This window comes from Lactuca serriola, chromosome 9, assembly GCF_051521515.1.
Source record: "Lactuca serriola cultivar US96UC23 chromosome 9, Lser_US96UC23_V15, whole genome shotgun sequence".
NCBI classification, from domain to species: Eukaryota; Viridiplantae; Streptophyta; class Magnoliopsida; order Asterales; family Asteraceae; genus Lactuca; species Lactuca serriola.
The window spans coordinates 105773329-105790434 of record NC_136416.1 but is presented as its reverse complement, the minus strand read 5'-3'; the positions used below and the strand labels follow the sequence as shown (position 1 = coordinate 105790434).

At 34.1% G+C, this 17106-nt stretch overlaps 1 protein-coding gene across 1 annotated transcript; it reads left to right on the top strand.

Annotated features, from left to right (window-relative positions):
* Positions 1-903: 903 nt before the first annotated feature.
* EMB1968 (ATPase family associated with various cellular activities (AAA)) lies at positions 904-3556 on the top strand. Its single transcript, XM_079022458.1, has 12 exons — positions 904-1104; positions 1199-1277; positions 1546-1625; positions 1775-1894; positions 2015-2090; positions 2181-2254; positions 2371-2491; positions 2601-2663; positions 2777-2836; positions 2929-3054; positions 3171-3254; positions 3345-3556. Exons 1-12 carry the CDS (start codon positions 1061-1063, stop codon positions 3441-3443), a joined length of 1026 nt encoding a protein of 341 aa, XP_078878584.1. The 5' UTR covers positions 904-1060; the 3' UTR covers positions 3444-3556.
* The last annotated feature ends 13550 nt before the right edge of the window (positions 3557-17106 follow it).

The window sequence follows — 17106 nt, the reverse complement described above, 5'->3', positions numbered from 1 at the left end:
AGCTAAAGGCTTACATGCCTTTTCGGATTCGGGTGGAATTATGATCCTGATGATAGTCGTTCTCAGTATGGATTTACTATCTTTCATGGATCTAATCTGATTAGCTGGACCTCCCGAAAACAAAAAGTTGTTGCCCGCTTAAGCACCGAAGCTGAGTATCGATCTTTAGCCTACACCACTACAGAACTTCTGTGGCTGAAACAACTTATTAGCGATCTACAAGCTCCTATCACTGTTTCCCCAATTTTGTTATGTGATAATGTAGGAGCTATATTCATGACAAAAAATCCGGTAATTAGTACACGTTCCAATCACATCGCTTTGGATTTCCACTTCATTAGAGAGCAAGTAGAAGCCGGACAACTTCAAATATGCCATATATCGTCCGTTGACCAAGTGGCCGATATATTCGCAAAACCCTTGGGCAAAGATAGAGTTGTGTTTCTGCGTTCCAAGCTTCAAGTTCATCCCGTCCTTGAGCTTGCTGGGGGGTAATAACAATAGTTTTATAAATATAGACTTAGTCATATACACGTGTATAGACTTAGTCATATAAATGAGAGTATTGTATATTTCCAGTCAAATAGATATAGCGTAGATACATGAGAGAATATCTCTTCTACAGTTCTCAACTCTTGTATAAAAGTCGATGTACAACTCTTGTATAAAAGTCTGATGTACAACATATGAATAGAAGTGAAATTACTCCTACATGTTTCCTTATATAATGACTAAATGTGTATACACACAAAAACTTAACACAAAAACTTAACCTAGTTGATCATAAGGACTAAATCGGGGAGTAATAGGTTTAAGAAGTGTGTTACCTTTTAAAGAAAACCAAATAAATCTTAAAACCCTTAAAACCCAAAAAAATCGTTTACGAACTTGCACAAGGACGAAGGGTACAAGAAATTCAAACCACAAATACCAAACAGAGGGGAGGGTTCATTGTTCGTCCCATTGACCCTGTATAATTAGAACCAAACCGATTCATCCTCATCACTTTTCCTCCTCAAACAAAAACAAAAGCGCGGGAAACTTAAGAGTGTGAGAGGGGATGGCGCCATTGCTGCAGAGCTCTCAACCTTGGGTCGAGAAATAGTAACCAAACTTCTCCTAATCTCTATTTCCTTTTTGTTTCTCATCAGTTGATTTACGTTTTGTTGTATGTATGTATGTAAAATCGATGTTTCAGCCGACCCAGACGAGTTAAGGATGTTGCCCACCAAGACGAAGTTGTCCGAGTCCTCACCAACACGCTCGAGACCACCAATGTAAAAGCCGCTTCTATCATCAAACAATTTTTTCTAGGGTTTTCCATTTCAATTTCGAGAGAAATTCCGATTTATCGATCTATGACTTTCAAACGGGCTCATTTACTCATTTCAACTCGAAATTGATATTAGTTTCCCCATCAATTACACCATTGGAACTCAAAATCCATGATTTCTACTCTCCGAATTAATGGAACATCATGGGGTAAAAGAGTTTAGGGTTTTTTCCTGATCTCTGTTACTGAGTCGAGTTGATTTATTGGTACAGTGTCCACACATGCTCTTTTATGGCCCACCTGGAACCGGCAAAACCACCACTGCTCTCGCCATTGCTCACCAGCTCTACGGGTACCTATATTCGAACTTCTTTCTTCTTTGTTTGACCTCCTTTCTACTTTTGATGATAAACAAACAGGTAGAATTAGAAATGCAACACAATAGTTTTATCCGAAGAGACATACGCTTGTTATTGAATGCCAATTTTTTTTGTTTTACAGTCCTGAGCTATACAAATCTAGGGTTCTTGAGCTGAATGCTAGCGATGAGCGTGGAATCAATGTAGTTCGAACTAAAATCAAGAATTTCGCTGCAGTTGCTGTTGGTTCTGGACATCAAGGGTATACAAAACACAAATACAATCTACCTCAAAGATACTTCAATTGACTTCGATTTTCTCATAACTCATATCATAATTCATACCTCAGTTCGATTAAACCTTGTAGCTTATGTTGATATAGGGGCTATGGTTATCCTTGTCCACCTTTCAAGATCATCATCCTTGATGAAGCTGATTCCATGACTGAAGATGCTCAGGCAACTCTCTCTATCTTTTTCTTCCCTAATTATTCAACACTTATACAACTAGTTATATAAATAATAAATCTGTTGTTCTTTATATTGCAGAATGCCTTACGTCGAACTATGGAAACCTATTCAAAAGTAACAAGATTCTTTTTCATATGCAATTACATCAGCAGGTTTGTGTTGTTTTCTACTTCATCTTTCTCTTTCTCTTTCTCCTTCTCTTTCTCCTTTTTTTTGGTTTTTGTTTTTATATCTTCAAATTTCCATTTTTTTTTACAAAATGATGTAGGATCATAGAACCTCTTGCTTCTAGATGTGCTAAGTTTAGGTTTAAGCCACTTTCAGAAGAAATCATGAGCACTCGTGTGCTACATATATGCAATGAGGAAGGGCTTAACTTGGACTCTGAGGTTTTCACTATACATTTTCTTTTTGCTATTAAGTTATCTTCTTGAATTATTATTTATATGTTATAATCAATTAATAATTTGTATTATTATGTGACTGGTTATCTTATAGGCTCTCTCAACCTTAAGTTCCATATCTCAAGGAGATCTTCGTAGAGCTATCACCTTTTTACAGGTAATAATGATTACAACTTTTTTTATTTCATAAATTATATTTAAAATTTAATATTTTAAATATAATTTATAAAAAATTGTTATTACAATAATAATCTTTTCAATTTTTCACAGGGAGCTGCTCGTTTATTCGGATCCTCAATTTCTTCCAAGGACTTGATTAGTGTTTCAGGGGTAACTTTAATTCTTAACTTTCTAGGGCTATTTCTAACAATAAGGTTGAGGAGGAGGGTATTTATGTCTTTTCATTGATAAACATTCATCAGGTTGTCCCTCAGGAAGTTGTTGGGGATCTTCTTGCATCTTGTAAAAGTGGTTCATTTGACTCTGCAAACAAACAAGTGAATAATGTTATTGCAGAGGGGTATCCAGTCAGCCAGATTCTCTCCCAGGTCAACATTTTGACTTTGACTTTGACCATAATCATAATCTGATATGATTATTAATATTTAATATGTTGAATTGTGTCTCAAATGAATCCTTTCATATGATGTAAATGTAATTTCAGTTGTTTGATTTGGTGGTTGAATCTGATGATGTGTCTGATGAACAAAAAGCAAGAATATGTAGGAAACTTGGTGAATCCGATAAGGTATTTATTTTTTTATCAATAAACTTTTTTTATTTTTTTTTTGCATAATCTTTTTGGATTAAATGCGATTTTATGTTTATGTATATGCAGTGCCTTGTTGATGGAGCAGATGAGTATTTGCAGCTGTTGGATGCATGCAGTTGTATGATCAAAGCATTTTGTAACATGCCAGAAGGATATTCTAATTAGATTTCTTCATCAAGTATTTGGTAAAAATGTGGAATTAGTGTTTTGATTAAAGTATTAATGGATTTTGGTTGTTCATGTTTATTTATATTTATCTCACATTCTATTTGCTTTTATGTTGTATGTGTATGTGTTTGTGTATGTCTATGTATGTATGTATCTTAACAAGGGCTTGAAAAAGTTTGTTTCCATCTCCCATAAAAAAGTCTCGAGCTTGATTAATTATGATGCAAGGCTTATGGAGAACATGGCAAACAAGAATAAAAAACAACTAGTGAGACAAAAAATGTATTCTTGTCCCACTCAAAAATGTTATAATTGGGTTAATGAATATTTAGATTAGTGCATATTGCATTTTGTCCACCTTGGAAGTGTGTACTTTTGTTACATTTAGATCTGAAAATCTGTGTTTGCATGTTGTGTATACACAACATGTTAAATCAAACAAACCATTTCTTAATTAAAAAAAAAAAACTAAATGATTTTTGGTGATTTAGGTCGGAAGAACAACCCAAGCTCACAAAGGATCAACACTTTTTTAAATCAAACAAACCAACGTTTCTATCATTTACTATTAGAGTTCAATAAATTTTCTAATTAAATTTACTTTTATTAATAACTATATTTTATTTTATGTAAAAATTAAATAAAATATACCAAAATAGGTTATTACTTTTTCTTTACAAAATGATACCAATATTGATATACTTTTTTTAATCCATCTTTTAAATATAAAAAATGGATTGAGTTGGATTTCTAATGAAAGTAAAAGATAGGGTTTAATTGAGTTATGGACGTTGAAGAGAAAGAAACTAATTTTTATAAAAAAATGATTGGATTTGATTTGGTTGTGTAAGAGAATAGTAAAAAAAAAGTAGATGGCGTTCGCATAAATATGTGAAGATTTTAAAGTGAAGCTATGTTTTGCAACAATCCTTGTGCAACTACTTCGTCTAATATTTGGATTTTCAGAAGTTCAATATACAACATTTTGATTACATAATTTAATTCAAGATAATATCACTTTAAACACATGACAAACAGATATTCTAGGTACTTAGTCTAGCTTTTTTTTTTTTTTTCGAATTTATTTTTATAGAGATGCAAAACACATTTGGAAAATCTAGGAAACAAATTGAAATGAAACATCTTCATAAAAAGATGACAAATTGAATTTTACCCCCATATATTTCCATATATTTGGTTATCTAAAGTACAATATATTTTCAAAGTAAGATAAATTTTCATAAATGGTCGTTTTTTTTTCTTCCGAAAATAAGCATTAAGATTTTTTTTTTCTTTCATGAATGGTCTTTTTATAGCAAACCTTATACATCAATGGTTACTTAGTTTTAAATTTGTCACATTATTGGTCCTTTTGATTAGATTAAAGCTGTTAAAATTTTCTAATTAAACCTATGTTCAATTATCATGGGTTGTGTTAGTATTGGCCTCAAAATTTTCTTAAATGTATAAACAAAAACATGCCACATTTCTTATAAAAATAATTCCGTCTCAAATGGACTTGTAACTACCCTATATATATATATATATATATATATATATATATATATATATATATATATATATATATATATATGGTTATGTTATTTTGTTTTTACTAACTATTGTGTGCCAGAATGCACAAATCTGGACCAACGGATAGAATTCATCAATGGACATGATTTGAGAGTGTATGATATTACAATGGGGTAGCATGTACCATATAATCATAAAATTTTTAGTAAAAGGGTATTTTGGACAATTAACTACAATTATAAAAGGAAATTTTCGGATATTTATGGATAATTAATTCTCCTAATTTTAAAAATATGAATTTTTTTTAATTAATTCAATTTTAATTCTAACATAATTTGTAAACATAACCGATTTTATTCTGTCAGAATATTTTTTTAGTTAGAATGATGCTCTTTCAGAATTTTATTCTATTAGAATATTATTGAAAAATAACAAAGTTCTTGAATCTGAGGTTGGAAAATAACAATATTCTAATATATTCTTATACATCCAAACTTAAATACAAATTCATACATATTCTTACATGCAAGCTAGTCTTATACATTTTAATATAATTATACATATTCTAAAAGAATATTAACAAAAATGAATAAAATTCTTAAAAAATAAGAACATTATTAAAATGTGAGTATGTTCAAACTTTATTCGTTCTTCAAGTTATTCGTATTAGGTCTTCAACACATTCTTCCAGCCATTCCTATCACAAATACAACAAAAACTAATAATGGTTAAAAACATGTTGCTTGCAATTAACTATCACTTTATATATTTTGGCAGAATACATAGAATATATTCTAGCAAAATACATAGATTTTATTATGGCAGAATATATTCTGACAGAATACCTAGAATACATTCAAAAGTATCGTATTTACTGCTAATATAATTTTAGATTCCAAATACACAATAACAAGGGAGAATAGAAATTGGAATTCAAAATCACAAAATGAACCAAAATAATACACAAACAAATTACTTACCTTGTTAAACAATTTTCTAGAACAAGATGAGTAGCTTTCACCAATCTATATTGGCATATGATATTAAGCCTTTACTATGTTGGTATATGAAATCAAACAAAATTAATTCACTGTGTTGGCATATGAAATCAACCCCATCAGTATATACATAGCATATGGAAGACTACATAGTATACATTCTGGCAGAATATTGCCCATACTTTCTTTGCTTGTGCTCCTTCAATGGTTTACCTGTAAGTTACAAATCAACAACACAATTACTTACTCAATTTTCATGAGATGAGATAATGTAAATTAATTTCATGATCATTCTTTTAATTAGGCCTATTGAAATTATATATCCATATGATGCGGGAATTGAACCAAACAAGATTAGTGCACTTTACACAAACATAAATCGATAATTGAACCAAACATAATTGAAAGGTAAACAACTATTTGAAAAGGTAAAAACAAAACCATTACTCAAAATATAAGAACTATCTAAACTCAGTAACAATTCACTTAGGACAATAGAAAAGAGTTTTTAATGGACAAGTGACAAATTACAAAGTAAATCTTCATTTAGGCATTTAGTCGAACACTTGGTGTTCAGAAAAAAAAAGGACTTGGATAACTAAAATCACTTCTTGAGAAACTTATATTATTATCAACAAATAAATGGTCTAACTGAAATCTATCAGAAGAGTTAAAATATATAATTTAAATTCAACAAAAAAAAATCGAGTAGAACCCAAAAATCGCAAAAACAGAGGCTTCAAACTGGAGAGAAATTGTAAAAGAAAGATGATGTTTTTTTCAACCCATTGAATCGAATTACCAGATGGCCGAAATAGAGGCTACGTACAAGATTGAGAGGATGACAGGTGAGCTTTTGTTTCAGCGATTGAAACTTTTTTGGGGTCGAGGTCGACTTCTGTGGGGATAGTAATGAAGGGACGATGGTTGTTGAAGAACAAACACCCACGATGAACAATTTTGTATCCTACAAAATCATATTCCAAATCAATTAGAAAGTATTACTTAAAAAAATTGATTTCAAATAATCAATGGATTTCACAGATGAGAAGAGAAGCAATAAAATTGATTTCAACAAATCGATTTTTGCCAAGAAAGAAATCGATTTCAACAACTGATAGAATCTAAAAAAATAAAATTTTGAGAAAAAAGAAAATCGATTTCATCGGTGTTGGTGGAGGAACTCATGACATTGATGGAGGCGTGAGGTGGAAGTATTGGTGGATAGTGATCGGCTGGTTGCGACTTCACCGGTGAATGGTGGACGAATCTGATGCAGTGGATGAAGTCGGAGGCGGCTACAACTGTTGAGCAAGTCAGAGACGTGTTCTACCACACACAAGTAGGTCAAATATATTTACCTTATTCCTTAATTATAGGATTTCAAATAAATGATTTCCATAATTAAAAGTACAAAATGTCCAAAATACCCTTAAATGATTTATTTATTTATTTATTATTTCTTGAGTTCTCATTGGTGCATTTAGGCACACAATAGTTTGTAAAAACATTTGAACCTAGCTCTCTCTCTCTCTCTCTATACATATATATATATATATATATATATATATATATATATATATATATATATATATATATATATATATATATATATATAAGGGTTATTTGGAAAACAAAAAATCCTAAAAATCATAAAAATGCATAAAAAAATATATAGAGATTACAAAACTTTTATTTTTAATTTTTTTTATAAAAAAACGCAGGTTTTTTTTATTAAATTCGCAGAAAAAAAATCAATTTTTTTTTTCAAAAAAAATCAGCGAATTTATTTAAAAACATGCGATTTTTTCATAAAAAAATTCAAAAAAAAGTTTTGTGATCTCTAAGTATTTTTTTTTATGCATTTTTATGATTTTTAGGGTTTTTCTTTTCCATAGAACCTAAACCTATATATATATATATATATATATATATATATATATATATATATATATATATATATATATATATATATATATATATATATATATATATACTAGCCGTTTACCCGCGCAAAGCGGCGGACGACAAATAGTTTGTTTCGACAATTAATTTATTTTCGATGGAGAATGATTATTTTCAATTTAATCATTAGTTTGTTTTAGAAAACATGTCATATTAAGAATAAAGAAAATTAATGAAATGACCAAATTATAGGGTGTTGAGTATTTATTGGGATGAAAAAAGATCTAGTCAAAACCTTGGAAGAGAAGATTTATAGGAGATTGTTTAAATTTTAATATTATTTTATTAGTTATTAGTTGTACAATTAGCTTAATGATTTGGACGTCTTAAAAAAATATTATTATTTTATTCAATCTATTTTTAGAAATAGTGGGATTTGTTTTATAAGATAGTATATATATATATATATATATATATATATATATATATATATATATATATATATATATATATATATATATATGGAAAAGTTCAATACAGAACCATTATTAATAAAGGAACCAATGAACCAATCAAAAACGTCAAAATTTAAAGCGATCAACGACAAAAGGAAGGATTGTAAACTTTTACAATGGACGCACTTGCACCGGATTATAACAAAACCTACTTTTTTTTTTGTTTAATTTTTTTAGGCCATGTTTTTTTATAAAAAAAAAACCAAATATACCATTGTTCGTGATTTTTCGTCATCTTTCTATAGAAATCCATATTGATATATAAAAAATGAATTTTCTTTTTTAAAACCCACTTCATTTTCTTTGTTTGTTGAAAAGTAGATCTATTTTGTTATAGAAAAAAAATTAATAAATATATCAAAATTCATACTTTTTGGTACTCTTTAAACATAGATTCATATTGATGTTAAAAAATAAAAAGAAAAATCGTTATTTCAGTTCAGATTCACATTGTGAACCTTCTCGTATTCACAATGTGCATAATAGTAACTCAGATTCACAATGTGAATCTGAACTGATCGGGTTTTTCATATTGTGAATGTTAAAAATTGAAATATTTACTGCTTATATTCATAGTGTGAATCTACACTGATCAAGGGTGTAACACTTGGTTCGTGGTACATATTATTTTATTAATTCTTTAAAATATTTTGCATTTTGGCCTTGGACTCGGCAAGTTGAAGGACCAACTCGCCGAGTAGAAGCGGGATGAGACACGGGGTTTAAGCAGTGGACTCGAGGAGTCGGGTCCCGGACTCGGCGAGTAGACCCTGTCTGGACAAAAACCCTAATCCGAGGGTTTGCACCCTATTTAAACACCTTAACTCAGCCTCCTTCATCCCATTTTCTCCCAGAAGACCCCCGTAGCAAACCCTAGCCGTTATTGAAGCAATCTAAGGCATTTGGAGTGATTTTGGTGCTTTTGTGATCCAAGGAAGGAAGGAAAAGCTTGAAGGATCGAGAGGAGGCTATAGGGATTCGATTTTGAGCATCATTTACAGTCTACAGAAGGTATAAAGTCTATACCTTGTTTGTTCTTTTGATAGATCCCATTTTGTGGAGTTTTAGGGCTTTTCTAAGCCATTTTGGTCACCAACCATGATTGTGTTGGGTTTTGAGCATTCTAACACTTCCTATGTGTACATGCAACCCTAATAAACCTTGGATCTATGTTTGTCTAAGGTACATGCAAAATATTATTTTCCAAGGTTTATAACCTATCTAGCATGGCATGGGGTACTTTTAAACATAAAAGAACTAGATGAATTACATACCTTTTGTTGATTGTTGATTCCTTGGAGTTTGAAAGCCAAGCACCAATAATGTGAATGCCTCAAATGGAAATCACAAATCACCACAAACTTGGAAAATGTATGAGAGAGTATACTAACACTTAGAAATCGGCCACTACTATTACACACACTAGGGTGTTTTTCATGCAACATAAGCTTGTTTATATAGTGTGCATGGTTAGGGTGAAACCCTAATAACCCATGTCTTTTCCTTTCCAAGGATCCATGGGTTAAAAGCTCCATGGATTATCCATGGACTTCCATATAAGCTTAGCCCATTAGCAAATGAGCATTAACCCACACCATATAAATATAATAGCCTATGATTTAATTAGTCTTCCTTTTAATCACTAAATCAATTCATAATTAATTCAAGATTAAAACTAATTAAATAACATGACTTTATATTAATATATTATAGCTTATAATATATTAATAAATCATAAGTATACAATTCTCATAAAATTATCCATAAATCGTTTGGGTGAAGTACAACCCAAATGGACCATGCCGGGTCGGGTCAAGTATATACCAAATAAGTTATGGACTTAGACAGCTTATCCAACAAACTCCCACTTGGATAAGTCTAATAACTGTATTTGCCTATATTACTTCCAGAACCAACCGGCAATCGTAGCTCTCGAAAACTCTTTTGAACTATGAAGCGCCATTTTAGATAAGTGATCATATAGTCCCTGTTCTCATGATATCAACCGGACTAATACATGGAACAATGTCTTACTTATTGACTGGTAGTTGTTTCTCGATTTCCGATTTATTTGACAAAGAACTTAACTGAACATATCAATTTAGTTCTGACCGGGCCCGGTACATGGGTCAACACAAAATCATTGAGGGGCCCAGATATCACTTCTATTTCTAGAAGGAATAGATAAACTTCGACTCATATGCTTATTCTACTACTTGTTGAATTGTACACATAGGCACGTTTTATAACATCAAGTTACTGATGCGTTTACATGCAATCAATGCACAACCAACTCATAGGTAACAACTCATATCTCTTGGTTTGAAGACTTATATGATATTATCGTCTCACGATCACTCGAGATAAATTCCATGAAGTGATACAAGTGAGCATGGGTTTATTCCAATACTCATAACTTATGAGCACTCATGAACGTTGTAGCAACCATTGCTATGTCTAAACACCTTTAGCCATCTAAAAACCTAATTCATGACAATCTTGATTCATACCTATTTCCGACGTATGACCGATTGTGGAGGTTTGAATAAATTAATTATTCTCGAAGTCAAAACATGCAAAATTGAAACAATAGTAAATAATTGACGATGATAGCAACACTTTACTCATAAATAAACCACAAATTTTATTCATCATCAAACGTCCATTACATTTTACAAGTTTCAGAAAAGGCCATCTAATCTGTAAAACTAATATCGTCCCTCAGCCCGATGCACCTCGCATGCTGCAAATGCTTAACCCTCGTCAGTCCCTTCGTAAGGGGATCTGCAGGGTTCTCATCTGACGATACCCTCTTTGCCACGAGGAGTCCTTCTTCTATCTTGTGTCTTATGAAGTGATATTTTCTGTCAATGTGTCGGGATCTGCCATGATCTCTCGGTTCCTTGGCTAAGGCAACCGCACTATTGCTGTCACAGAAAATCTCCATAGGCTCCTTAATAGCTGGTACAACTCCAAGGTCTCCGATGAAGTTCTTCAGCCATATCGCCTCCTTCGCTGCTTCACTCGCTGCTATATACTCTGATTCACAAGTCGAATCAGCCACCGTCTCCTGCTTGGAACTCTTCCAAGAGATTGCCCCTCCATTTAGGGTAAAGACCCAGCCCGACTGAGAGCGGAAGTTATCCCTATCAGTCTGAAAACTAGCATCACTATACCCTAATACTCTCAAGTCATCACTCCCACCAAGGGTAAGGATCCAATCCTTAGTCCTCTGTAGGTACTTGAGAATGTTCTTTACCGCGGTCCAATGAGCCTTGCCACGGTTCCCCTGATATCTGCTGACCATACTCAAAGCAAAGGCCACATCAGGGCGGGTACAAGTCATAACATACATGATCGAGCCCACAGCAGAAACATACGGTAATCGACTCATCTCTGCTATCTCAACCTCTGTACTCGGACTCTGATTCTTACTCAGTTTGGCATTGCTTTGGATCGGTAAATATCCTTTCTTGGAATTCTGCATGTTGAATCTTTTCAGCACCTTATCCAAGTAGTTACTCTGACTAAGTCCAATTAGTCTTTTACTCCTTTCTCTTAATATCCTTATCCCTAGGATATAGGCAACTTCCCCTAGGTCCTTCATAGCAAAGCACTTCCCAAGCCAGGACTTAACCTCCTGCAAGGTTGGGATGTCATTTCCTATAAGTAGTATGTCATCTACATACAGTTCCAAGAAGCTAACTATACTCCCACTAGCTCTTACATACACGCAAGACTCATCTTCACTTCTCAAGAAGCCAAACTCTTTGACCTTCTCATCGAAACAAAGATTCCAGCTACGAGATGCTTGTTTTAATCAATAAATGGAATTCTCAAGCTTGCACACTCTATTAGGGTATTCTGCACTGACAAAACCCTCTGGCTGATTCATGTACACATCCTCAACCAACTTTCCATTAAGAAAAGCGGTTTTGACATCCATTTTCCATATTTCATAATCATGAAATGCAGCAATGGCTAGCATGACCCTAATAGACTTAATCTTCGCTACCGGTGAGAAAGTTTCATCATAATCAACACCCTGAGTCTAAGTAAAACCCTTCACAACCAGTCGAGCCTTCTAAGTGTGCACTTTTCCTTCCATGTCGGTCTTTTTCTTGAATATCCATTTGCACCCGACTGTTTTACATCCTGGTACATTGTCAACCAAGTTCCAAACTTGATTGTCATACATGGACTGTATCTCGCTGTTCATAGCCTCCTTCCATTTAGCAGACTCCGGGCCTTCCATGGCTTCCTTAACACTGTTAGGTTCATCCAAATTTACCAGTTTACTATCGCTGATAAATGTATCACCTTCCGTAGTAGTATGAAAACCATAATAAAACTCAGGTGTGTTCCTAACCCGTGTGGAACGCCTCGGAGGTACATACTCGTCAGCTGGCTCAACATGAGTTTCCTCCTCAGGTTGATTGCTAGTGTCTGAGGTTCCTTCACCAATTGATTCTTGAATTTCTTAAAGGTCAATTTGCCTCCCACTGTCTCCTTGGCTCATAAACTCTCTCTCACGAAAAACCCCTCTTCTTGCTACAAAGACCACATTCTCTCTTGGTCCGTAGAAGAGGTAACCGAAGGATTTCTGTGGGTAGCCGATGAAAATACACCTTTCACTTCGGGGTTTGAGCTTGTCATGAGTCTCACGCGTCACGAAAGCATCACAACCCCAAATCTTGATGTGGTCCAAGTTGGGAACCTTCCCAGTCCACATCTCATGAGGTGTTTTGGTAACCTTCTTTGTAGGGACTAGATTAAAGATATGGGCGGCAGTCTCTAAGGTACACCCCCCAAAAAGAGATTGGTAGCGAAGCTCGACTCATCATAGAGCGAACCATGTCTAACAAAGTTCGATTACGCCTCTCAGCTACACCATTCAGCTGTGGTGTCCTGGGAGGAGTCAATTGTGAGACAATCCCACACTCCTTAAGATAGTCAAGGAACTCGGTGCTAAGATACTCACCACCTCGATCGGATCGAAGCATCTTAATGTTCCTGCCCAATTGATTTTCTACTTCTTGTTTGAATTCCTTAAACCTTTCAAAGGTTTATGACTTATGTTTGATCAAGTAGACATAACCATATCTACTAAAATCATCAATAAAAGTCACATAATACTAATTAGCATCCCTTGTGGCGGTCTTGAATGGTCCACATACATCACTATGTATTAGGTCCAACAAACCCTCACCCCTTTCACAAGTGCTAGTGAAGGGTGATTTTGTCGTCTTTCCAAGAAGACAAGATTCACAACTATCATCCGATGGAAGGTCGAATGATTCCAAGACTCCATTCTTTTGGAGTTGGCCTATGCGTTTCTTGTTTACATGTCCAAGACGACAATGCCACAATGATGCTTTATCTAGGCTAGTAGAAGAATCAATATACAATACATTATTTCCTAAGTTGTCTACAACCGACACAGTTTCATACACACCGTCACAAGGTAATGCTTTAAAATAAAACACATTATTAAAGAAAGCATTAATACCACCACATTCATTATCAAACGAAAAGGTAAAACCTTGTTTGTACAAACCATGAAAGGAAATAATATTTCTCGCCATTTCAGACGAGTACACACATTTATTCAAATCTAATTTTAACCCAATATTCAGCAACAAAGTATAAACTCCAATCTTGGAAACAGGAGAAGCCTTCCTATTCCCCATGATCAAGTTTATCTTTCCATGCTCCACATCCTCACTTCTTCTTAGGCCCTGCAAATTTGAACATATGTGAATACCACATCCTGTATGAAGCACCCAAGAGTTAGAATATGGTGAGTTATTAGACAATATTGTGTAAATACCTGCATGGGTGGGTTCACTTTCCCATCCTTTAGATCCTGCAAGTACTTAGGGCAGTTTCGCTTCCAGTGCCCCTTGTCCTGGCAATAGTAGCAATCAACATCCTTGGGAATGGCAGAAGGAGTGACACAACTGCTCTTGGTCCTTGAGGAGGAGCCTTCAAGAGACTTTCCCTTGGTACCCTTCGAATGGGACTTCCTCTTTTTCCCTTTGCCTTGCCCGATAGCCAAAACATGGGTAGATGTTGGAGTAGGAGTAGTAGAGGTAACAACCGACTTGCCCTTAAGTCCGGTTTCAGCAGTCTTCAAGAGTCCTTGAAGTTTGCTAAGAGTAACTTCGTCCTTCTTCATATGATATGTCATACGAAATTGGTCATAACAAGAAGGTAAGGAGTGCAAAATGATGTCAATTGCCAACTCCTCAGGGAAGTTCACATTCAGCTTGAGAAAACGGTCCACATACCTTTGCATCTTTTGCATGTGGCTTGTGATGGATTCACCATCCTTCATGCGGGTTGTTATCATGGAGGAGATTATATCATGCCGCTCCTCACGAACACTCTGATGGTACCTTCCAATCAGGTCTTGGTGCATCTCAAAAGGGTAGAAGTCCTCATAGGACTTTTGGAGCTCGGCTGTCATCGTGGCCATCATGAAGCTTGCCACCTTAGTAGCATCTCTCTCATGTTTCCTGACTTCAACGATCTCCTCAGGAGTAGCAGTGGACTCATCAAGCTCCTTTAACTCCTTATCGAGGACATATTCCTTGTCCTCATAACGAGTAACCATCCGGATGTTCCTAATCCAGTCCATGAAGTTGGAACCATCAAAGATGACTCTCCCATAAAGATTCATGAGAGAGAAAGAGCCTGTTGAGTTAGAGCCCGAAGCATTAGTGTTGGAAGACATCTGAAAGAAGAAAGCAAGTTTAGATTAGATATATAGAGTCCTTAATAAGACACCCAAATGTAATATTAAGGCTAGGATCCAATCACAAAATATTATACTTAGAAGATGGATGCCGTAATCTAAGTAATAACATATTTGAAAGGTAGGTGAATGACAATTCACCAATTTCCACCATGAAAAACGAAATGAATTGTTAGGTTTTAATTGGATTTGAAATTCCTAGATTCTTTTGAGATTCGTTGAACTCTTCAATGGCATGTTTCAATCTCGATTGTGCCCTTCAAGTTTTGTGACTGGATGCCGAGGATCACAAAACAAGGTGTGAATAATCATACTAATTCACTTGGTACCCTTAATATTATCACCTAATCAATGTGCCGGTTAACCACACACGCTCCATTGATCTATGACAAACATTAAGTCACCCTTCGTGATCCTTTCTAGTCCAAGTTAGTGTGCCGGTTACCCACACACGCTCCACCAACGACTTGGTAAGGTACAAAGTGTGAATTCCATGGACTAGCACCATGTTCACATTTTTCCTATAGTAACTAAGATTGGGAATTAAAATATTTAGTTACTTTATAATAATCATTATACTTTTAATGAGGATTTAAAGTCATTGTCCTACCCATTCGGCTAACGACCCTCCACCGATAAATGAAGCGGTGGGTGAGAGTGGACACCCATTAAGCTGCCATTTTATAGGCAACAACCTTATACCCCCTTATAGACTGGTTTCGTGAATGAGGCCTACTAACGGTAGAACGACTTATTCTTATACATATATATATATATATATATATATATATATATAATAATTAACCATTAATGTTATAAATAGTATAAGTGTTGAATTTTAACTATTAAAACTCTAAGGGTTGGAATTAAAGTTTATTAAAGTGTGTGAAACTTTACAAATTCCAAAAGTTGAGGGCAAGTTCTGTAACTATCCAAAACTTTTCATTTCATAACATATGAATTAAACGTTCATAAAAGTTAAGACTCTTCATTTTTATGTAACTTATGTGTTTTAAATGTGTGTTTAAAAGAAGTGACATTTGGATATCCATAACTTGAGGACAAATTATGGACTCCATTAAAACACATAAATGATCAATAATTAATCCTACACAATTCAGCAAATAATTCCTATCATCTTCTAAATTCATAAGAACATGAACATGATCATCAAAGTTTCAAGAATTATATGAACACATATAAATCATGAAATTTGTAAATGGATTAGAACAACCATTACACCAACTAAAACATGTTTTAAAACACCAAAACAGTTTAGGGTAATGTTTCTAGTCCATTTCCAGCAGCAAAAGTCGAAAATCTGCATTCTGAGGATCCTACTCGCCGAGTGCACGAACCTACTCGGCAAGTGGGATGAGTTTACACATGAACTCGGCGAGTCCCCCCATGGACTCGGCGATTTCATCAGGCAGACATCAAAAATTCGACCTTTTTCACTATTTTGCATCAAGTATCAAACAAACAAGCCTAGGCTCTGATACCACTGTTGGGTTTTGAGCATTCTAACACTTCCTAAGTGTACATGCAACCCTAATAAACCTTGGATCTATGTTTTTCTAAGGTACATGCAAAATATTAATTTTCCAAGGTTTATAACCTATCTAGCATGGGGTACTTTTAAACATAAAAGAACAAGATGAACTACATACACACTAGGGGTGTTTTTCATGTAACATAAGCTTGTTTATATAGTGTGCATGGTTAGGGTGAAACCCTAATAACCCATGTCTTTTCCTTTCCAAGGATCCATGGGTTAAAAGCTCCATGGATCATCCATGGACTCCCATATAAGCTTAGCCCATTAACAAATGAGCATTAGCCCACACCATATAAATATAATAGCCCATGATTTAATTAGTCTTCCTTTTAATCACTAAATCAATTCATAATTAATTCAAGATTAAAACTAATTAAATAACATGACTTTATAT

Excerpts from the sequence above, each read along its gene's own strand:
- EMB1968 (XM_079022458.1), top strand. The coding sequence starts at position 1,061 with ATGGCGCCATTGCTGCAGAGCTCTCAACCTTGGGTCGAGAAATA. Across the intron at positions 1,105-1,198 it reads CAACCTTGGGTCGAGAAATA|CCGACCCAGACGAGTTAAGG; the intron begins GTAACCAAACTT and ends TCGATGTTTCAG. Across the intron at positions 1,626-1,774 it reads ATTGCTCACCAGCTCTACGG|TCCTGAGCTATACAAATCTA; the intron begins GTACCTATATTC and ends TTTGTTTTACAG.